Source organism: Parasteatoda tepidariorum, chromosome 11 (assembly GCF_982258835.1).
Source record: "Parasteatoda tepidariorum strain Cologne lab strain chromosome 11, Ptep-v5.0, whole genome shotgun sequence".
Lineage (NCBI taxonomy): Eukaryota > Metazoa > Arthropoda > Arachnida > Araneae > Theridiidae > Parasteatoda > Parasteatoda tepidariorum.
The window spans coordinates 64,373,892-64,398,851 of NC_141765.1; the positions used below are offsets into that span (position 1 = coordinate 64,373,892).

Genomic DNA, 24,960 nt, shown 5'->3' on the forward strand with positions numbered 1-24,960 from the left:
CATCCGTTTTTTTTCCTATAATATTCTTCAAAACTGAATCGGTTAAAGTGGAAGCTACATGGATATTTTTATCAATTCTCATTCATGACTTGAGCTCTTAAGATGTTATATCTGAAACAAGTTCGCTTCCTGCCATGCATATTGTCAAACTTTATGTAAGAAAGAGCAGAGCATAAGAGAACAGCATGTTTGTTCTCGGTTTAGATACAAGACACAATGAAAATTGCTTTTCCTTAACATCCAATTAGTGCATCCCTGTTCAACTACAGTTGAAGAAAGAGTGAAAGAATTTGAATTCCAGCATAAAAGAAAAAGTATTTTCAGAAATTCAAGCAATAGCGCAAATAAAGTAAAGAAAAAGTTACTTTTGAATACACAGAAAATATAGAAAATAAAATAAAAAGATTAACTGAAAAAATTTCACAAAAATAAATCTTAAAAAAATAGACATTAAAGAATGTAAGGATCACAGAAAGCAATAAGTTTAACATACAAATAAATAGAAAAAATCAGGACTGAGTGATTTTGATAACAATAAGTGATCAGTAGCATTAACTTTGATCACAATAAGTGGAGACTACTGTATTACTACCAGATTAAGCTAAGAAATTTCATAAAATTAAAAATAAAAATATCAAAATCTAACTTTGTATAAGATAGTATAAATAATAAATTAAACTAATATATACTTACTTCTTGCAGCTCATTGTCTTTAGAATACAATAATGAATCATCAGTTAAATTATCCGTTTGAATGCATTTTTCACAACCTTCAAAAAAATTCTTTTTGAATTCCGGTTTTCTTGATGTGCAACTACCGAAATTTTCATTATCATTGCCTATTTTAAGATCAACATTGGAATGAGAATCATAAGGAGCTGTAAAAATGGGAGACAAATTCTGTTTGAATAGAGTTTCATGCAGTACTTCATCTTGCAAAATATTATCATTAGTATCATTGATAGGCACAGATGTTTTAAACTTAAAATATTTTTTCGGTATCAAGTTTCTTAATTGAGAATCATTTTCTAATTTAGCAAGATCCTCTGTATTTGTCATGTATATTTCACAACTTTGTTCAAAAGAGAACTGTTCAAAACTCTCAAAGTTGGTATTTCCAATTGGTAAATATTGAGGAATTAGAGGATATGATCCAGCATTGTTTTCGCTAGATATATTATCTAAAAAAAGTTTTGAATCCATTTCAAGGTTTGGTTTTAAAAGTATAAAGTAACAGCTAATAGCTGGGGAATGAACATGAGAACTAACTGCTGAAGTTTCTTTTGATGCTTCACAAAGAAGAAAATGCTGACTTAACATTAATTCACTATTAAAATTTGTCTCAAAACATGGGTTTACTGCTTGAAGGTCTCCGCAAACTGATTCTTTCGGTGAATTGTAAACTTCATACAATACATAATTTTTTTCTGAATTTTGAGAGCTGCTAGCATATACTGCAGTCAAAACTGCAGTAAAAAGTACATTTTTATCAAAAACTTGCGTTTTATCAGTAGATAGTTTTTCAGATGGTTCAATAACAAAAGTGCCCTCACGACATGGTGATACAGGTTTATCACAAATAAATGTACCACTTCGTTTCAAGCTGAAATTTTCCTTTAAAGGGCTAGTTTCACATGACATATCATCTGATGATTTTTGCTCTAAGCTACTAGATGAAGAAACTATACTGCTTCCATCAACCAGCCCACTGTCTTCATCTTCTGTACAATTTGGCAAAAACACTGATTCATTTGGCAAAGTAGATGATACACCTAAATCATTAATATTTTCATAAGTAATAATTTCACTGACAATATTAGGATTATTTTCTATAGAAATATCTGAGGCGGCTAAAGAAGCAGCTTCTGGGAAAACATAATCATCTTGGATTTCTTCAATTTGAGAGAAATTATAGGGTAAATACTTTAAAGATTTATCAAAAGAAAATGGTATACCAGATTCGGACAATTTTGGAAAGCTAACTGGTGAATTGCTTTTTCTAGTGAGCTCATATCCTTTCACATTATTTTTAAACAAGCTTAAAAACATATTATTCAACAAAAATGGCATTGTTGAAGTATCGTTCAAAAACAATGATAAATATGCATTTATATTTTGAAGAGGAAAAGCTTCAGTCCAAGTCAGATGGTTAAGCAGTGAAGAAATGTCAAATGCTTTAGATGTTTCTGATGTTGGCTTTATGAAATTAACACCAGGCAATTTATAAATATTATTTGAAGAAGCAACAGGAAAAGCACCACTTAAAGGAATATAGCTTTTAGAAGTTACAGAGTGATCTTTTGATAGGACCAGCATTTGGCAATTAGATGAGCAATCTAAATTGTTAACTACTGTAATAATTGAATTAAAATTATCTGGAAGCAATTCATCTTGGGCAACATCATTAACCACAGCTTCTGAAGAAATAGTATTGTAACAAGAGTCAGATTCGTCTAAAGCTTCAGGAACAACATAAATTTCCCTACTAATTTCGGTAAAAGAAGGTTCATAGAGAGATAATGCAGTATTTCCAAATGAAAATGCATCAACTTGAATTGCAACATCACATGTTTCAACATTTTTTGCATCATTAGTACTTCCGTTTTGCTTATCATAAACAAAGTTAAATAATGTCTGAGAATATGAGTCACTTAAAGCAGGGCACTCTTGATTATTCTTAGTATTTTCAGAATCTTTTACCATATCTTTACAACCTAAAAAAATATATTTATTCATTAGTACTAATAATTCTCATTCATGGTCATGACAAAGAATGCTATACATTCATCAGTACTCATTCATAAATCAGTACTTAAACAATTATAAAAAATTTTGCATATTGAAGCAAAAATTTTGCATATTGATCAAATATTTTTTGTAATATCTGCAGTTATGCAAATGGTATAGGGATTCATTTCCTCAGTTTCATTTAACTTATTTAAAATAAAATACAATTTCAAATTAAAGTATAATGAGCAGCTAAAAAAACGTATTAACTATAATGATTATTAGATATATGACGACATTAATGATTATAAATTAAAGTATAATGAGCAGCTAGAAATTATTTACAGTGATTTCTAGCTCATTTTCATAGATTTATCTAAAAATTTACATTAAATCCAAATAGTAACAAAACTAAAACTAACTATTTAATTATTTTTCTGAATCATGTCAGTTGTTGAAGAAGAGTAAAATTTTATTTTTTCCAAATGCTAACTCAAAACTCAATTGTGAGTAAAATTTTGCATTGACTTGAACAACAAAATAAAAAGTATTCTGAATTATTTATAAGAGAAACAAGGTCGGAAACTTAATTTTTTCATTCAAAGATTTGCCAAAATAGTTCAAACTCAAAAAGTGGCCAGATTCCTGCACTTGACAGCATTGCAATGTTCAAATTCTACTATCCTTGAGTTAACATATTAAGAAATTTTTTTCACACCTTTCAACTTTCTTAGATTCACAAAGTAATCAGCATGTTAATGGTTTATTTTCATGATAAGTATTTTCGTTTTAGTAATTTTAGAACGAGCATAAATTTTTATTTTTGTTTAACTAAATGTATGATGCAAAAAAAATAGAACATTTGAATAATTTTTGGTTTAATTGCTGATCTTTTACATTTTAACCCCTTAACTGCCGCGGGCGTAGATATACGTCGCGGCTGGACGATGAGTTAACTGCCGCAGGCGTATATATACACTTTTCCGAAGTACGATGCTTTGCATTGCGCTGCTATAAATATAACAACCCCCCCTACTTCAGAATGCAGTAAAATGACCTTGAAACTGTTTGCTTTGCAAATGTATTACTAATTTCGGAGGAGGGGGAATGGGAAAAGGATGTTATGGAAAAGTGATATAATATTATTCGTTTGCTTGTCTCTTTTTGAGTAAGGTCGGGTTTATTCTTTTTTCTCTTTCGTTTCCCGTGTGTATTTGGTGCTTTTTATTCTTTCCATCAACGTCTTCAAATGCATCACGAAAATGTGCTGTTTGTTCAAGAAAAAAATTCGTCGTGAATCCCGCTATCAGTGCAATGAATGTGATGTTGGTTTATGTGTCCAACCATGTTTCAGTATTTATCATACAACAGCTATGTTTTAACAACTTTTATATTGTATTTTTATTATTTAATTTAAATTTTGTAATCTCTTTCTTTCCTTTTTCTTGTCTTGTAAAAGTAAACTGTTCTAAAATTGCAACGCGTGCATCTTTTTCCTTCCACTAAAACACTGCATAAGAAAGTACACTTGAGCGAAAAATGGTGGCACTGGGGAGTGAATCACGTAAATTTTACTCGGCAGTTAAGGGGTTAACTGGCTATATTAATGGTGGAAGGGACGAACTTATATACAAAAAACTAATTAATTAGTGTAAGTGTTTTAAACATACATTTTTTTCAATATATTTAAAAGTTTTACTCTAAATATATGAGAGTAGTTGTAATCTGGAAAATATGAACAGAAAAAGAAATGAAAATTTGAGTACAAAATTATAAAACTTATTAAGAGAAAATTACAAGCAAAAAAATTTTTTTAATAATTAGGTGTAATGTATTTTTAATTTAATAATGATAAAAAATTAAATTATAAGGTATACAAAGTTTAACATTACTTAAACTATAAGGCTAAATTAAGTAATTTTGCAACCTGCCAGTTGTAGCATTTTTAACAATGGATACTTTTTAAAATGTGTGGAAGCTTTGGACAAAATTTTAAATGATTTAAAAAACTTGATATTGATAATGTAATGCATTTATTTCGAAACATTTCTCGAAATATAGCATACATTACAAGGTTTATTTCTAAAATGAAAAAAAAAATTGAGAAACATGCTTGAAATAAAGCAATTTTCAGTAGGCTAAAAAACTTAATAAAATTGACAGAGAATTCCCTTTTAATGAAAAAGTGGCGATCAAGTGGTAACTGGTAGACCATTTTTTAATCACCACTTTTTATACTTAGTCACACTGTGGCAACTGTTAATTTCGGCCTGTTACTTAAACTATCTAATTTTAGATAAGAAAAATTAAAATTTGAATAAAATCAGTCAAATAGTTTCAGAAATTGTTTTTAAAGAAGTAACATTTTTAATTTTTCCTTTCTTGAGAACTGTTTGAATAATTAGAAATATCTTAACATTATAATTAAAAGCAAAACAAGTCATTTAAAATAAGTTTAAAAAAATTAAATAAATTAACCAATAAAAATAGTTTATATTTTCCTTAATCATACATAAAAATCATTTTATAATTATGACAGGTAAAAAAGTAATTAAATACTGATATATGTATAATTATTATAAATCTTGTTCATAGAATAGGTAGGTTGCATTAATTTTGGTTGCTTTTTTTTTTTTTTTTTTTTTTGAGTGGCTTGTAACAGTAAATGTGTTCAGACTGTGCTTTCATTTCTTCAAAAATAGATTAATGATCTTGCTTATGGAAAGCTGTCTGGTGTGTAATCCATTATTGATATTAAAAGGATTAAAATCTACAGTCAAATCGGAATTAAATTTGACTTAATACTGATGAATTTTCTTGAAATCATATGCATGCTTATTCCAAAATGTCTATTACATTAAATGATTATTAATTTTCTTATTATTTTCTTAAAATATCAATAGTAGATATTAAATGCTGACTAGAAAACAAAGATCCCAATAACATAAATATTGCATAATTTGATTATGAAAACATTTTTCTAGTTTGACAAAACAAAATGTTTTGTCATTCATATAGTTTAAATCCAATTTGTAAATTTTAGAAAGTTTTATAATAAATAAAAGTTTTCTGGCTAAATTCATTTCTTATAAGACAGGTGATTTGTCTTCTTTATGTAAATACTTGTTACATGATCCTGAGATTAATAGTGTGATATTTTCTCTTTTTTTAATGTTACACTTAGTTTAAAAAACCATACAATTCCACAATTTTAAATACATAACAGTAAGTCTACCATACTAAAACCAATTCATATTCTTGAACCATTAAAGTCTATATATTATACAGTGAATTTATTTCTTGTGAAGTGTCTTGTTTCTTGTGAATTTATTTCTTCTGAAATTAAAGTGTTCCTCCTCAAGAATAATAAAGTTTTGATGATACAGTACAATATTTGAGACACCAGTGATGATTTTCAGAATTCTGAAAGTAATAGTTTTTTGGTAAATATCAATTAGAGCAAAAAGTAATTGTATTTTTATTTCCACTTTTGTTTGCTTATGCTGAATTTGCGAGACCCTTTAAGATTCAGATCACGTTATCAATGGCTGATTATAATCCACCAAAGGTATTATTCAAATTTCTTTTAACAACTGTTATTACAGAATATTTTTATTCATTTTTCTTGGGCATTAAGTAATAATATAGTCATAATCATGGAGATTTCATCTCATAGCTATTTTTCAAGGCTTGATCTTCTAATCTTTAACATCACAAAAAAACATAGCTCCCGTCATCTTTTGGTTTTCAAGATTTCATTTTTATGGTGACAATTGTTTAACAGATGCTTCAATAGAGAGGAAAAATATTATCTTCAATATTGCTTGAATGTTTCACATAATTGTGAAAACACTTTAAAATTCAGCAATAAGTGAAAAATAATTAATAAAAAACTTATATACAGACTCACATTTCTGTTTTAACTGATATTGTAAACCCTCTCTTCCATGTTAGATAATTGCCAGAATAGATAAGTTGGAAGACCAAAAAAGATTTATAGATCCATAATCAATCTATTCATCATTGCACATGGATGTTAATTATAACCACCTGAAGTTTCATTTATATCTCCTGCAATAAAGAAAAGGTAGTTTCACTACTTGGTGCTTCAACAGAACAAACTACCCCGTATCTTAACATACATTCTTGATTTACCTCTCAGTACTTAAGTATTCATATTTAACTCAGTACTTAAGTATTTAAGTACTTATTTTCATATCAATATCCGGGTGTATCTATCTGAACTTTTTTTCACTCCAGTACAGCTTAACAAGATGTTTTTAGATGTTGCTTCCACAATCATAAAAATAGCACAACCTCATGAGAACAGTAGCATGGGCTACATTTGACATGATATCCAATAAAAAAGTAATGCTATTCCACTAGTATTATTTCAAACAATAATAAATTAACAGCAAAGTGAAATTAATTTGCTTCATAGTAAACACTTTACTTCATTTTACAAACAATATAACCCTTAGAAATAAAATGTAATGGTTCTATCTAATTTCTGAGCAAAATATCCACAATGGTCTGGAAAAAAAAATATTTTGATACTGGATAAATAGCATTGCATTGCTCTCTTAATATACTTCATATATCTATTCCAAGGTTACATTTATTATTGCATTAAATACTAGTTTTTTGTTTCTATATAAAGATAAAACTATACTAAATAATTTTCTGAATTTCTTACATAACTTGAAGGCTTGAAAAAGTAAGAATTATTAAGTGGAAACCATAAAGCTGTTGTGGTTGTAGTTCATTTACGTTGCACTGGAGCTGCACAATGGGCTGTTGGCGACGGTCTGGGAAACATCCCTGAGGATGATCCAAAGACATGCCATCACAATTTTGATCCTCTGCAGAGAGAATGGCACCCCCGCTTTGATAGCCCAACGGCCTGCATGCAAAGTCGAGCACTTTACAGTAGAACAGTTTAATGAGGATCAATACCGCACACACTTGGTCCCTACGTAGAATGATCCAAGTGGTCACCCACCTGCACACTGACTGCAGCCAGTTCGGTGACCTGCTGGGAACCGTGTCTTAATGATCAGTTCACTGTGGAATGATACCATAAAGCACTAACCATGACATTAACTAACATATTACAAAAAACCTAGAAAATATAATTTTAAAATATGTTGGAATATGCAACTAAAATTATAAATAATGAAAACATAATTAGCAATCATATAACAAGGAATAAATTAATGAGCATATAAAGTAAAAAATATATTTACCCAAATCTTTGCCAACTGATAAATTTTCACAACCCATAGAAAACTTTTCAAGCCACTCTAGCTGATTAGTGTACATGTATAAAATTGCTTCATCAATTGATGATGATTCACTTGACACAATTATTTGCCCCAAATCTCGAATGATCTCTCTTAAAGTAGAAATACTTCGACTTCCTTTAAGTTTTCGCTGCAAGAAGTAAATAATACATAAGTAAAAAAAAAATAATTTTAAATTTCTGACATTGACCTCAACTTTAACAACACAAATGAATTAAATAAGATGGAATGTTTTAAAATGTAAAGTAGAAAAATACAGTTAGGAATAAAATAAGAATGTGTAAAAAACTTACTTCTGCATCCATTATGAAACATTGCAGTTTATTCCAGGAACGTTTCTTTTCTTGACGTACATTTCGTAAATAACTAACTTCTTGCCGAAGAGCTCCACACTCTTCAGCTAAAGAAGCTACCATGTTGATAAGATTTCTATCATCATTATCCTCCACTTCCACATCACGAATACCACGCATAGCTTCAAATATTCCACTGCGGAGTGAGTCCAGCTGAAAGTAATACACAATCTCAAAAATCTAAATCCGAACAAAAATATAAAAGCAAAGATGGTTCATAATAAAATTCTTTTCATAACAAAAAAAAAAAATTATAACTATGATCAAACATGTCAAAAGAGTCAACATTTATATTTTGTTATAAAATAAAACTTAACTATAAATAATAAAAATTATTAAATACAAAAAGAACAGCTGTAACAAACATACTTCATTTTTAACCAAATTGTTGGCATTTAGATCATATGCTGGATTTGCTTCACATGACATATCATTATCTGAAGACTCATCACAACAATTAAGCTATAAATATATGCACACATTAAATCAAAAAACTAACAATTTTAAGAAAATCTATTATTTTAATGCCAATACAAAATGTAAAAAAAATTCATTTGAAAATTGTTCTGATTAAAGATTATAGTTGATGATCTCCTCAACACAAAAAAAAATAATGAAACTAATTTTAAACGGGATAAAAATATTAAGTTTTTGTTAAAAATTGTTATTATATTATCAATTTTAAAATAGAATGTGAGATTTAATAGCAGTATGCAAATAATAATATAACATAAAGCAAGATTCATACTCAAAGCTTTTCTAGAAAAAAATTATGCGCAAGTATGTATTACAGTTCTTTCTCTGATATGAAATTCTGACTATGACTTAGGTTAATATTAACAATAAATTAATGATATTAAAATTCAGAATAAATTTGGAATTAACTCATTATAGATATTATATGCATTCTCTAACATATCATATTTCACAATAATAATGCACATTTTCAGCTACCAATTCAAGCATTTAACTGTAAATATTTTGACATATTTCTGGATAGTCTATCAACTACAAGAGGTTTGGCAAATAGTCTTCGTCTCCCCTCCCCTGAAATTGTCCTATCAACTGATACTAGCTAAACCGATAGTTTTCCAGTTAGCTTTTATTTTTTTTAAGAAGTAAGCTAGCTATTGACCATTAGTTGGGTTTAAAGAAAATTTGTATTGGCTAATCTTGCAAACCATTCCCCTTTAAAAAAAATAATTTTTCCCACAATTCGGGCAACAACTTTTTTTAGAAGATTTATTTTAGTTATTAGGAAAAAAAATATCCTATGAAAAAAAATATCACAAGAAAATAATATATTGTTAACTTATTAGTATATAGTTATGAAATTGTGTTCAGAGTTAATAGTAAGAAAAAATCGCAAATTTGCTAAAAAGTAATTTTATCAATTCCAGACTTAAAGATATAAACTGAAATCTTTAAATTTGTTATAATCGTTCGATAAAATGCTTATCGTTAAATTGAATTGATACAGACTAAACTATATAAAATTAAACATTACCTTTTTTTCAAAACCGCAATAATTTCTCTGGTGATGACGAGAAAATTTTTCATTATCTTCAAATTCATTTTGAAAACCAACTTGCCTTTTCCTCATATCAATATAGCTTTTACAATCAAAAGAATGAGAAGCTTGAAAAAAATTATCTAAATGATTTTCTTCTGCTGCAAGCAAAATATGTTTTAGCTGCATAAGTTCTTCTTGGAGGCTTTGAAAATGATGACAAAACTGTTCAAAGCTTGAGTACACATTATCATAAAATGCATGGCCATCATTTTCAAAAGAAGAATGTTGACTTGGCTGATTTTTAGAATAAATTTGATTGTGTAAAAGACAATGTTTTGTTTTAAAATAAATTTTTTGTAAACAGGATTTAAATGCTTTATTTTCTTCCAATAAAGAACTGTGACTTTTTTCATTAAAATGAACTAATTCAATTATTGATGATAAAAGGGCTTCTCTAAAATCAGAATGGTCACTACAAAATTTACACTGGCTACATTTAAAAACATTGAGTCCATTAGTGACTTCAAGAATAAGGTCAATATTGGACCCAGAATGTTCCAACTTTTTTTTACACTTCCTTTTATAACTTTTCAATTTTGTCACATCAGTGCTTAAAATTTTCATCAATGTTTTTTTAACATTTATATTTTCTTCGGCTAATTTTATTTTGTCCCATAACAAACTATTACATGTTTTATGGCTTTCAAGAGCAGAATCCACAACTTCACTGTCATTATCATGCCCACTCAAAGAGGATGAATCACAAGTTGATGTGCAGTCCTCAATCAAGGATTTTACTTCATCAACCTTTAAAAAAAAATAGCATACTTTTTTGTATTTACAATAAATAAGTGCAGAGAAAAAGTGATAATATTTCTCCTCATTTATAATTTAAAATTCTTTCAAAATAAAATTCTTTATTATAATTTCTTTTAATAAAATTTAATGACAAGAAAGAGAGATTAATTTTTAAAAATCGATACTGTTAATAATTTGTAACATTCCTATCCAAGGCATGGATTTCTACACTTTTATAAACTAACATATACATACATTTTCTTTTATAATTGCATGCAGACAGAAACTGTCCTGCGGAGGTTAGGCCTAGTAGCCACATTCACAATGCCTATTTCAAATATTAAAGTAATTTAACGGTTTAAAGCAATCATTAACTTATTTAGTTATTTAATATAATATTTTGCTTAAACTTATGTTTATATATTGATAAAAGTTTTATGTAAAAAATTATTACAATTAAAACAGTGGTGAATAATACTTTTGTGAGAAATACTTTTGCACATAACAGTAAGTCAGACTTAATATCCAGCAATAAAACAATTATTTTATAAGTCATGCTTTTAAAATTTATGCTTAAATTTATGCTTAAACCAGCCTAAAAATCAAAATTTTAAAATTTTAATAATATTTCTATCAATTTTAAATAAACCATTATTTGTCCCTGGAGAAAAAATCCAGAGATTTCTATTAAGATTAATTAGAGAGAGCAATTTTTTAACCACAGATAAACTTCTTGCATTTTTTTTATAAAAAAATAAAAGATTAAACATAATTATTAAATTAAGTTTAAAAAAAATTTTCATACATATAAACTACATGTTATTAGAAAATTAAAAAATTATCGTTTCTGATGAGGACTAGGTTTATTATTCATGCTTGCACTACTTAATACTATAAATGTTCCTACTTTTATTTTGTAATTCTGTATCTTAAAGTAAAAAGGAACAATAACAGATAGCTCATGTATTTACCCTAAAAGTATATTATTTTGTTTTGATTCAAAATCTATGCTGTCACAACAAAACAATTAATTTAGAAAGTGGCCCTTACACATGCACTGCATCCACTCAGACGACCAACAGTATTTTTCACTGCTCTTTTAATGCTTTATTAACAAATGCAATTAATAGTAAATGGACTAGACACATATTTCTAATACATTACATAAGAATTTATTTTTAAAGTTAGTCAAATAAGCACCTCTTTTTGAATGTATTCCCAAACTTTATGTTGGCCAAATATTTCATTTTCTAACAGCTTTAACCTTGTATTAATCAGGTTACAAAGGGAATTAACACATTTTGACTCCTGTGGTTGAAATCCAAAATCTAAAAGATCAAATAAATTTTATTATGAAGAATAAGTATAAGAAAATTTTAAAAAAATACATTTAAAATAATTTGAGATGCAATAGTTTTGTTTTTATTCTCGTGCTATTTTTGCCAAATTTTCTTTTTGATGCAAGTTTGGCAATAGTTGATAATAATCTGGTATTTGTTTCAGATTTGTTATTGCAGAGATGTACTAAGAATGATAGGTAGGGTGAGATGCACAAAATAATAATGAAAGGAAGATTGTATAGGAGCAGAGGCTTAGGGAGCGGGAAGCAGTCTGCCTCTCTACTAAGTTATAGAGGAATATCCTAGTCGTCCTATTGACAGATAAACCTATTGATTTTGTTTTTTTAGTCAGATTTCGTTTCTAATATAGATATTTTTAAGAAAAAATTCAGCAAGGAAGAAAAAATATTTTCCTTATGAACGAATTTCTTTTTGCTTTTCTCTATCAAAGCTGCATCACATACAAAAGTCAGTCAATAAATAAGTAAATTGATAAAAAAAAAATTTCAATTGAACTTAGTTCCTGATCATTTTTTTCTTTTTTTCCAAATAGCTAGCTGGTCAACTGACTGAAATATTTAAAGATTCTTATTTTTTCTGATACCTAGGTTTATGTTCTAACCAACTTTTTCTTAATACGGAAAATTATGTATCATAACTTTCTTTGCTTCCATATTTGATTGGATTGATGCGCGTAAGCAGAAAGGCAGCATAAATTTAATTTTGTGTTTTTACAAATTTGATTTTTGTGAAGGGATCAGTTTTTTTGTCGCTATAACTTAAGTATGCCATAACTAAAATTAGCCTTTCTTTTTTTCCGATTTAAATTTAATTCTTTAAATCACATTAATTTCTTGAGAATAATTTCTAGGGTAAACCAACCAGTGAAGGAACACTACCCAGTGAAGGAACATTTCATATATATTGATATATTGAGTTTTTCTTTAGATTGATTGGTAACAATAGCTTACTGCCAAACAATAGGAAATCATCTAGCAATGTTTTAGATTACCTAGTCACATAGACTTCTCTGGAAAAATTTTTAAAATTGTTATTATCTCTGCAACACCTTGTTTCTTTGAAAAAATTATAAGGTGAGTATTTGTATTTATATGTTTGAAGTGGAATTAATCGCATGTAATAGTTTTATTTTTCTCACTGTGAAAATAAGAATTCAAAATATAGTTATTGAAGTTATGTTTTATTTTTTTTAAGCATCATAACATAATCAAGTACTGAGATAAGGGGGAGTTTATTCACTGGATCACCAAACGATGAAAAACCAGTGAAGGAACAAGTGTTCCTTTACTGGGTTTTTTCTAAGCTAATGAAAATGAAAGAAAAACTTTAATTTTCTTGTACCTTTAGTGATGTTTTGCGTCAAAAGTATGTTAAAAATACAAGAAACAACTTCTAACCAGTGAAGGAACAGGCATGTTCCTTAGATTTTCCAGTGAATGAACAATATGTGTTAATATGTTGACACTTTACTTTTCAATTCATGATTACAAAAAAAAGTTAACATTTCCAAGTATTTGTATGTTATAATTTCAAGAATAGGCTTGTTTTTAGATATTTGTATGGCATATAAATTCATAAAGAGCATTAAAAAATAACCAAAATTAAGTGTTCCTTTACTGGGAAATTTTGTGTTCATTCACTGGTAAGAACTGTTCCTTCATTTGGTCTTCTTACTACTTGCTATTTGAACCTCCAAAACTTTAAAACAATATTATGTAAGTTCTCTACAATTTTTTTACATAATTTGCAATTAGTAGCAAAGATGTTGACACTGTCATTTAACTAAAATTACGAATTTTGAAATTAATATGATTTTTTAAAAGGCAAGTGAAGCTTAAGTGTTCCTTCACTGGTTAGTTTACCCTATATTTTCAAAAAAATATATAATTTTTTGACAATATTTACTGTTTATTTATTGATGCATTATATTTACCAAGAAATGTTTGAAGTTTTAAATTTTTACTAGGGGAAAATTTAAGAGTTATGAAATATGAAAAATATTAGAGATTTTTAAAAATTTACCATTATTTGGGTAAAAAAAAAATTTTGAGTCATGGTAATTTTGCATACCCCACCCCCAAATTTATTGTTCACTATAGCCCTGCATAAGAAGTGGATATTTGATGTTGTGGTGATGAATTTGGTAAATTTGTAACTGCACAGATGAAAAACTGATGTAATGATGGATTTGTAATTGTTCAGAAAGAAAAATGATGAGCAAGATAATTGACCTAGTTTAAGTTTCATTGATGCTTCATATTTTTACATAGTGTTTTCTGCAGAGATTTAATTATAAAACGATGGTGATTTAATAATGGTTCTAAGATTAAATTTTGTGTGACACTTTTTGTCCATGAAGTAAATTATTACTGTAGGTACATATTTTGGAGTGTAAATTCAAGAGAAAGTTGAGTTTAGATATTCTATTATTGGTTAGTGTTTTTGTGCCTGAGTTAGTTAAGTTTTTATGAAGAGTTGTAATTTGGTTAAGTAATATTTGTTAAATATAAAAGAAATGAAGGAAATATTGAAAATTTAGGAATTATGTGAAAATGTATATTAGGGGAAAAATTTGCATGGTGATTTACAAGAAACGTGGTAGAGAACATGCTATGGAAGGATATCACATAGATACCATGTTTTTAGGAGAATTTTTACATATTTAAATTTTGGTATATTTTTATTTCTCCACCTTTATAAAATTTCAGGAATAACAAAACTTGGTGGAAAATTTTAGCAAAATTAGGAATAGTAAGATAAGGAATGACATAAAATTAAACATATTTTACAAATTAAGTATAAAATAATACAAAAAATATAATACTTTGAGTTTCAAACAGCATGGGTAAACTGCTCTTCTGCAAGGGTGGAGAAGATTCTGAATCAGACATAATGCCAACATTGCTTTTTATTGAAGCTGGGTTTAAATATCCACAGTACTTTAGATTTTTCTGTTACTTTATCTACAATTACAAAATGGATTGAGATATAAAAACCAAAACTTTACAAACTTTCAAAAATGGGCAAAAGTTTAAAAGTAATTATTAATCCTTGACAAACTGCTCACAGAGCTAGCCCTGCCTATTGACAGTCATGTGAATATTCTTATCCGAATTTATTCTACACCTTCACTCAGTGTAATTTTATTAACTAAAAATACCTCCAAGCTTAAACACTAGTATGATAAAACAATATTATAACCATAAAACAAAGAGATTTATTTCTAAAAATACCTTAAACTTCCGTCATGATGGTATGACATACACAAGTGCACCACTTAAAACTTCATGTGCAAAGAATAAAAAATTTAAATACCGTATGGTGACACACTACATATTTCTTTTTTTAAACATTTTAATTCAGAAACTGAAATTGTCAGTTTTTTTCTATCTAATTTTATTACATTCAAAAGTCTACAGAAGAAAGAAGCCCAATAGAAGAGAACGGTCTGATAGAACTACAAATGAATAAAACCATCTACACAGTTTTATTTTCAAATTTTAAAATGCCAGCTAAGAAATACTGTGACTCAAAATTAAAATGGAATTTAGTTTTAAATGTTTGCAAACTTTAATTATTAAATATTTAGTAAGTGGGATGCCTTTTAAGTGATTCAGCATTGCACCCTCTTTTAGAAAATAAACGGAAAGTGTTTCTGCTTCCAAAGAAGCTCTATCACTCTAGTTTATGGACAACAAGAATCTTTAGTCTTGACACTCTTGCTCTAGATTATGTAAGCAAACATACTCTGTTCGTAACATTGCATTAATTAAGATCCATATTCTCTTCACAGTCAGATAATATAGGAGTATGCAGATACATTCACTGAGATTCTTAAATTTTGTGAATAACTTATAAAAATTATTTGAATATATTATTTAAAATATAAGTCAGGGGTCTGTCCAGACATTTTGTGAAAGGTCCAGTTTTTGTAAAATTGTGAAAAAATTACTCGCAATTTGTGAATATAAAATAAGCGTTAAGTCACATTCCTTCAACCAGAGTCCTGTTTTGTGAATTTATGCAAATAGGGTCCTGTTATTGCAAAAAACTTTTTCAAGGAGCTTTTAAATTGTAAATAGATACAAGATTATGCTCAACACTGTAAAATTATAATTTAAAAATTAAATTTTCAAAAATAAACGGCTATTGCTGCTACTAAATTAGAGATGCAACATACAAATATTTGGTATTTAGCCAATACTGCACAACACGGAATATTCATTTCAGACGAACAATGGAAATAAAATCACTCACATTTTTAATAATTTCAATTGACAGATTTTAAATGACACAACTTAATTATGTATCACTTCTAATGTGTTACACATAAAGTAAACTTAAACAATTCTTAAATTTAGAATTTTTTTTTTTTAAAAATTGACATAAGTTAATTTTTATTTACATAATATTTTATCAATTAATTTTATGAATAATATATTGCTCAATTATTTATTTACAAAAAAAATATCATTTCATATTAATAAGAATGTTCACACGATGTTTGTAGAAGTAGAAATATTTTCTTAGAACCCTACATATAGAATTTATAAATATTTTCTGATTTCGAAGAGGATAAGGTACATAATATAAATGAAATGAGATCAAACTTTGCCTTAAAATTAAAGCAGAAAAACATTATTAACAAAATATTAGAGCAATTTACGTCCATTGCCAGTAGATTTGAAAATATCTATAATAGCTGAGCACTCAGCATCAGTCAGTTTTTCCCACCCATTTACAATAATACGCAAATATTTATCGAGTGTCTCTTGTGAAGGGTACGATTAAAAGATACATTATTTTGAGAAGGGTTTGTTTTTAAGTTAAAATATTTTGTGAAGGGTTCGTTTTTATGAAAAGATATTTTGTGAAGGGTCCGTTAATGGACCCAAATTTCTCCTAAACAGACCCCTGTACGTACAATTATACAAGGGAAAAAAACACATTTCTAGAAGCAGATATTTCCACATGAAATATTTCCTACACCAATTATTAAAGGAAAATAAAAAGCACATTTAAAAATGTTTAAAGTATTTTCCGTTGCTTAATCAAAATCAGTCTTTCATCAAGAAATATAAGTTTGCAGATACTTTTAGATTGTGTGTGCAAATTTTATTTTATCTTACTCTAATTCCATCGAACTATGGCTCCTATACTATCAGAGCTGACCTATCAAGCAATATTGGAGCAAAAAAGTTCGCAAGTCAACATTATGTTAGTATTGTGCTTATGTTAGCTTTTTGCTCCAAAAACAGATGATAAGTCGGCCTGTCTAATTCAGGGGCTCTATATCAAACTATCTAGCATTTGACTATAATGTTAAATTATCTTAACATAAAAAATATTTATTTAGAATCGAAGAGTGAATAGAATATTACTTAACCATTATAATATAACTATATAATATATGAAACTATAAAATCTATGAAAATAATTTGTCAATATCCTAGTAATAAAAATTAATCGATAAAAATTTTCAAAAACTAATGTTACATATATTTTTCCATTTAGGTTGTTAATACAGTACTCATGTATATGTTAGTATAGTACTACTATTTAATATTATATATCAATAAATTAATTTCGGCAAATAAAAAAAAACAAGAGTATTATATGCAACTTAAAATTAGTATTTAAAACTGTGCACTAAATTGATGTTACAACTGTTGTCCACATTGAAGTAATTTGCTAGCATGCAGTGTATCATCAAGTCGTATTTACATGTGTGTCAAACCTAATTTATATTGCCATCCTTAGAAGGACAGATAAATTAATTTACTAGAAATAAATTATAAATCGAGTTATAATAATAATTTATTTGAAATTTTGAAATATTTCAAATTTCCTGATTCACAGCTAACTTAAAAAATAATTTAGGGCCTGTCATTAAAAGAATCAATTTATGCACATAATCACTATATACAGTTTATAAATCACCCTTTTGATTATTCCTGAGGCTGGATAAATACTTCATGATTACTGGACTAATACTACATAGGTATATTTATCCAAACACATAAGAATTAGTTAAATTATACTTAGATTTTATTTAAAGTGCTAAGTAAACTAAATTTAGTTATTAATATACTAAAAAATAATAAAATCTAATGTAAACTTATTCTATTCATAGCATTTTTACTGATTTTCACTAAGAAAGTAGAATAAGTTAATATATACTCTTTCAATTGCTAATGTTCAAAATTTTCTAGCATCAAGTGTATCTTAATGCTTTTGTTAAAAAGGTAAATAATTCGAGTTAAAATATATATTCATGAAATAGAATATAGAAGTTTAATTTATATATTCATGAACAATAGTTAATCAAATTTAATAGATCTCGTAAAGCTTGTTTACAAAGCTTGTTAAAAAAAGCAGCTTGTTTACAAAACACAGAAAGAGTATCCTGAATGATATTTTAGAATTATCAATTTGCCACAAAGCTAACTTATAGCTTACTTAGATAAGATTGACAGATAAGACAATGTTTAGTTTTTGCTGCCTGAAACATAAACGAGCGAAATATCTCATGCGTCAGTATTGGCGATCGCAACACTCGAATACGCCATCTAGGGAGAGACCGGTTTCATGCCTTTAGCCCTTCTCCCTTTCCTCTTTTCAGTTGTATAGAAATGTACTACGATATTTTCCCTTTTCTTAATTGGCGATCGCAACACTCGAATACGCCATCTGGGGAGAGACCGGTTTCATGCCTTTAGCCCTTCTCCCTTCCCTCTCCTCCTTTTTTCAGTTGTATAGGAATGTACTACGATATTTTCCCTTTTCTTAATATTTTTCCTTTTTATTTAATGAAAATATTTTTTAAAATTTCCGTGATACTGTTCCTTAGAACTATGTTTAACGCAAATTTCAGTTCCATATAGCTTTCCAACTTAAAAGATTTTAATCTATATGAAAATCAAGAGAGAATCTAACGTACTTCCTTCCTCTATGACTTTCCACACGCTAGTGGGGAAAGAATGTAAAGTGTTATCAGGTAGAGAGTTCTGCTCTACGCCACCTGCAGCCCATTTCGATCGCCAATATTTTTTCTTTTTATTTAATAAAAATATTTTTTAAAATTTCCGTGATACTTTTCTTTTGAACTGTGTTTAATGTAGTTTTCAGTTCCATATAGTTTTCCATATAGTTAGTCCATATAGTTTTCCATATAGTTTTAGTCCAATATAGTTATAGTTTTCCTCTAAGCCACCTGCAGCCCATTTCGATCGCCAATTGAAGTACATGAGGAAATCAATTGCAAAATATTTTACTGGATCATTCCCAACGTGAGATTTTCCGGGAATTAGTTAATGAGTTTGCAGCGGCTGCTGCTTCTAAGCCAATTTCAAGCTAAACGCCGAAATGTGGCAAACTTACGTCGCCAGTTGGCGATACGGACAATCACGATTGCAGACCTAACTGCACCTGTTTTTCTCCTCAGTTCGGTCTGTGACGACGCCTGTGTATATTACTGGGACAACCTGTCCGCCACGATGTTTAATCTAGAATTTAACTAACTTGTAACCTTAATTGTTATCTTTTTATTAAATTTATTATTATTTAATTATGGCTGGCATTCTGTTAATTGTTTCTATTCTTAATCAACTTAATTATTAATTTTAGATCATCTCTCTATTTGAATATTATGTTTTTATTTTAGGAGTCGCGTTAACTTCCACGTGTCTCCTCACTGGTGACCCGGCTTTGAATCTATGCAATCTTTCTAAATTTATGCGAAGACCAGCTTAAATTTTTAATAACCTTTTCTCCTTTAGATCTAAATTTAAAATTTAGCGTTATTTTTTGAAAATTTTTTTTTTATTTACAAACTTGTGATCGCACGGAAATATGGATGGATGGACACATGGATATTTTAAGGGTATGTTATCGAATTTCTGCTGTCTTTTTGTGATTGGTCAATTCGAAATTACTGTTGCTTTAATATGTTTAAATTAATGTATTAATTTAACTTACTGCTAGTATCTCTGATTTAAACTTACTGTTAGTATTGATCTACGGCATGTACGGAGTCTGTTATCTTAGTGCATTATCTTCCGAAATGTTTGAAAATCACTTTCATTAGCAATAATTATTTGAATCTTTTACCATTTTTAGTAAATGTATTTGCATTATTTTCGAGTTTAATTTGATCTTTGCGCTTATCACTACATCATACAAATTGTTTAATTTTATTTGCTGCCCTAACACTTTAAAATAATGCCGAATGTGGTGGAGCAGGTTAATGATGCAGATAATGCTGCACGTTCTTCAAATGCATCTCAGGTCTCCCATCTTTCAGTAAAAATTCCCCCGTTATGGAAATCAAAAATTAAACTATGGTTTATTCAGGTAGAGAGTAATTTTGAGCTAGCTAAAATCACTAATGATTTAACGAAATATAATTACCTCGTTTCATCAATAGATCCTGAAACTTTATCCTCAGTGTCCGATATTTTATTTGCGCCACCTGCTGCGGATAGATACAACACTTTGAAAGACCGGTTAATAGCCGAATTCTCTGCTTCGGAAAACGAACAAATTCGCCAATTAATTTCTGAATTGCATCTTGGAGACGTTAAGCCGTCCCATTTATTGAGAAAAATGCGCGAATTAGGGGGTAAAAGCGTCAACGATGATTTTTTGAAAACTTTATGGTTTCAGAGACTGCCTCAAGAAATTCAAACAATCTTATCAATTAGCTCTGAATCTTTGGACAATTTAGCCAAAATGGCTGACAAAATTTCAGAAGTCCGTACGACTCCGACAGAAACTGGCGTGTTTGCTATTGGGCAACACACTACGGAAAGCTCACAGCGCAATCCTCCGTCTGAAATAAGCGTTTTGCGAAACGAGATAGCTTCGTTGAGTGCAGAAGTTAAGAGATTATCTCGCGAGCGTAATAGAGATCAGTCTCGATCACGATATAACAAATCTCCCTACCGACATCAAACTCCTTCAAGATCGCGAGGCGACCCAAAATTTTGCTTTTACCATAACAGATTTGGCGCTCGTGCAAAACATTGTAGAGAGCCTTGTGCTTATAATCAAACTAAAAACCCGGAAAACTAGATTCGGCTATCGAAAAACAAGTGTCTGCGACTGCAATCCCGATAGCCAAAAACTCATGTCGCCTTTATGTTTACGACAAACGTTCTCATTTAAAATTTTTAGTTGATTCAGGATCCGATGTATCTTGTATCCCCGCGCCTAAGGTATCTAAAAAGTTAAGACCTGAGCCTTTGGAATTATACGCTGCAAATAACACGAAAATTAAAACTTTTGGCTCAAAATTAATCAATGTTGATCTGGGTATTCGACGAAATTTTAAATGGCATTTTTTAATTGCAACTATTCCAACACCCATTATAGGTGCTGATTTTTTAGAGAATTTTGGCCTCTTAGTTGATTTAAAACGTCGAAAACTTGTTGACAGTGTAACTAAGTTAGAAATACAGGGTATGTTTGCCCAACCTAAACCTATTAGTTCAATTAAACTCATCTCCGGAGAATCAGAGTATCATAAAATGTTAAAAGAATTCCCAGATTTAACTAAATTGTCATTAAAACTAATAGATTCTAACCATAGTACTGTGCATTATATAGAAACCACCGGACCGCCCGTTCATTGTAAGCCTAGGCGATTAAACCCTAGATTATACGAATCCGTTAAAAAAGAATTCCAATTCATGATGGAGCAGGGAATTTGTCGACCATCCAAGTCACCGTGGTCTTCTCCGCTCCACGTGGTTCCGAAAAGTTCTGGTAGTATTCGTGTTGTAGGAGATTATCGCAGATTAAATACGTGTACAACTCCTGATCGTTACCCAATCCCGCACATACAGGACTTTTCAAACTCTCTCTATGGTGCGAAAATTTTCTCAAAACTCGATATTGTGAGAGCATATTTTCATATACCAGTGCACCCGGAACATGTACAGAAAACCGCGGTATGTACACCATTTGGCCTTTTTGAGTTTCCCTATCTGAACTTCGGTCTTTGTGGAGCAGCTCAAACGTTCCAAAGATTTATGAATGAAATTCTTGGTGATTTTTCCTTTTGCTACGTTTATCTCGACGATATTTTAATTTTTAGTGAAACTGAAGAAAAGCATAGAAAACACGTACGTTTGGTTTTTGATCGTTTGCACAAGTATGGATTAACTATACAAACTTCCAAATGTGTTTTCGGTGTACCTGAAATTTCATTTTTAGGACACCTTATTTCTCAAGATGGTACAAAACCATTACCCGACAAAATCAAACCAATTTTAAATTATCCCCAACCTCAAACCGTTAATGAACTTCAAAGATTTCTAGGAATTTTAAATTTTTTCCGTAGATTTTTACCGAATATAGCACAAAATCAAATACATTTGACGGCGTATTTAAAAGGAGCCAAAAAGAAAGACAAAACGAAACTTGAATGGACAGATCAAGCTAATAATGATTTTAAACAGTGTAAGGAATTAATTGCAAACGCTGTGCTGTTGTCGCACCCTAAACCGAATGCCAAATTAATTTTACACGTGGATGCGTCGGATTTCGCAATAGGAGGGGCTTTAGCGCAAATAGTTAACAATGATGCACAACCACTTGCTTTTTTCTCTCGAAAACTTTCCCCAGCTGAAAAGATTTATAGCGCATACGATAGAGAATTATTGGCAGCTTATGCGGCAATCAAACATTTCAGACATATGCTTGAAGCGCGAGAATTTTCTCTTTTCACAGATCATAAGCCTCTAACTTTTGCATTCCGAAAGCGCTCTGATAATTGCTCTCCGCGACAAGCGAGACAATTAGATTACATATCTCAGTTTACGACCGATATTCATCATATAAAAGGATCAGATAATGTTTTGGCAGACGCACTATCGAGAATCGAAGCAATATCTATGCCCAACACAATCGACTATAACGAAATTGCACAGGCACAAACAACCGACGAAGAACTAAATGATTTATTGACAAATTCCGACGTCTTAAAATTTAAAGCAATAACCCTGCCTGATTGTAGTAAATCAATTTATTGTGATTTATCAACTGGCACAGCTCGGCCATACATTCCTGAAATATTTCGTAAAAAAGTTTTTACTACTTTACATAATTTATCCCATCCTGGGATTCGCGCTTCCTCAAAATTGATGCGATCTAGATTTGTTTGGCCGTCCATACGTAAAGATTGTGCAGAATGGGCTAGACAATGTGTCCCATGCCAAAGATCAAAAGTAACTCGCCACACAAAATCTGCAGTAAGTAATTTTTTAGACCAGTCACAAAGATTCGAGCATGTACACCTGGATCTTGTGGGTCCTCTTCCACCATCCAACGGGAATTACTATTGTTTAACTATGATCGACAGATTTACTCGGTGGCCAGAGGCTGTCCCTATTCCTGACATAACTGCACACACAGTTGCAAAGACCTTTTTTACTCATTGGATTTCCAGGTTTGGCTGTCCTGTCCGTGTTACTACTGACCAAGGCAGGCAGTTCGAAAGTTCACTTTTCGTGGCCCTGTCACAACTCCTAGGCATCAAACGCATCAGGACTTCTCCGTATCATCCTCAGGGAAATGGCTTGATCGAGGAGTTTCATCGTCCACTAAAGGCAGCCCTGAAGGCCTATAATACCGAGCAGTGGTCTTCAGCTCTACCTACATTGCTACTAGGTTTCCGTGCAGTCTTTAAAGAGGATCTAGGAGCCACAACTGCCGAATTGGTCTATGGAAGACCTCTCAGACTACCAGGCGAACTCTTCGTTCCGTCACCGACCAGTGCTTCCCAAAATCAACTTATCCTGGACTTGCAATCCCACTTCGAAAATGTGAGACCAGCCCCGATGTCTCGTCATGGACACAGAACAATTTTTGTTCACCCACATTTGAAGGACTGCTCACATGTATTTGTCAGACACGACGCTGTTAGAAAGCCACTCCAAGCTCCGTACGATGGTCCGTATAGAGTTCTGCAAAGAAGTGACAGACTTTTCGACATCGAACTCAAGGGGAAAAAGTATACCATTTCCATAGACAGGCTTAAACCAGCTTTCCTGCCCAAAGACACTAATCAACATACTTATCCTTCTCCAGTCGAGTCGATTGAATCAACCGTTCCTGCAAAAAACTCAGAGACAGTGAAACCGATTGATCCAGCCAACACAACTCGTACCGGTAGAACAATTCGTAGACCTCAACGGTATGTCCATTTTTAACCGTTACACTGCGGAGGGAGTATGCAGCGGCTGCTGCTTCTAAGCCAATTTCAAGCTAAACGCCGAAATGTGGCAAACTTACGTCGCCAGTTGGCGATACGGACAATCACGATTGCAGACCTAACTGCACCTGTTTTTCTCCTCAGTTCGGTCTGTGACGACGCCTGTGTATATTACTGGGACAACCTGTCCGCCACGATGTTTAATCTAGAATTTAACTAACTTGTAACCTTAATTGTTATCTTTTTATTAAATTTATTATTATTTAATTATGGCTGGCATTCTGTTAATTGTTTCTATTCTTAATCAACTTAATTATTAATTTTAGATCATCTCTCTATTTGAATATTATGTTTTTATTTTAGGAGTCGCGTTAACTTCCACGTGTCTCCTCAAGTTATTTTAAAATTGGAGATCGAAATGGGCTGCAGGTGGCGTAGAACTCTCTACCTATGGCAGCACTTTGCATGCTTTCCCCATTAGCGTGTGGAGAGTCATAGAGGAAGGAAGTATGTTAGTTTCTCTCTTGATTTTCATATAGATCGAAATCTTTTAAGTTGGAAAACTGTATGGAACTGAAAGCTACATTAAACATAGTTCAAAAGAAAAGCATCACGGAAATTTTTAAAAAAACACATTTCTAGAAGCAGATATTTCCACACGAAATATTTCCTACACCAAGTATTAAACAAA

At 30.2% G+C, this 24,960-nt stretch overlaps 1 protein-coding gene across 4 annotated transcripts in view; it reads right to left on the minus strand.

Annotated features, from left to right (window-relative positions):
• Positions 1–24,960, minus strand: part of LOC107456716 (uncharacterized) — an 82,828-nt gene that overhangs the window by 25,216 nt on the left and 32,652 nt on the right. The window contains exons 1-8 of one of the 4 annotated variants that reach the window (XM_016074661.4): positions 18,515–18,618; positions 14,880–15,018; positions 11,895–12,022; positions 9,891–10,703; positions 8,753–8,845; positions 8,324–8,536; positions 7,974–8,160; positions 694–2,714 (exon numbers count right to left, since the gene is read on the minus strand). In XM_016074661.4, coding sequence (XP_015930147.2) covers positions 694–2,714; positions 7,974–8,160; positions 8,324–8,536; positions 8,753–8,845; positions 9,891–10,703; positions 11,895–12,022; positions 14,880–14,946 — 3,522 coding nt within the window. In that variant the 5' untranslated portion in view covers positions 14,947–15,018; positions 18,515–18,618. Of the gene's footprint in view, positions 1–693; positions 2,715–7,973; positions 8,161–8,323; positions 8,537–8,752; positions 8,846–9,890; positions 10,704–11,894; positions 12,023–14,879; positions 15,019–18,235; positions 18,471–18,514; positions 18,619–24,960 lie in introns of those variants that run through there. The other 3 variants (XM_016074659.4, XM_016074660.4, XM_043043923.3) reach the window with 3 other exon arrangements.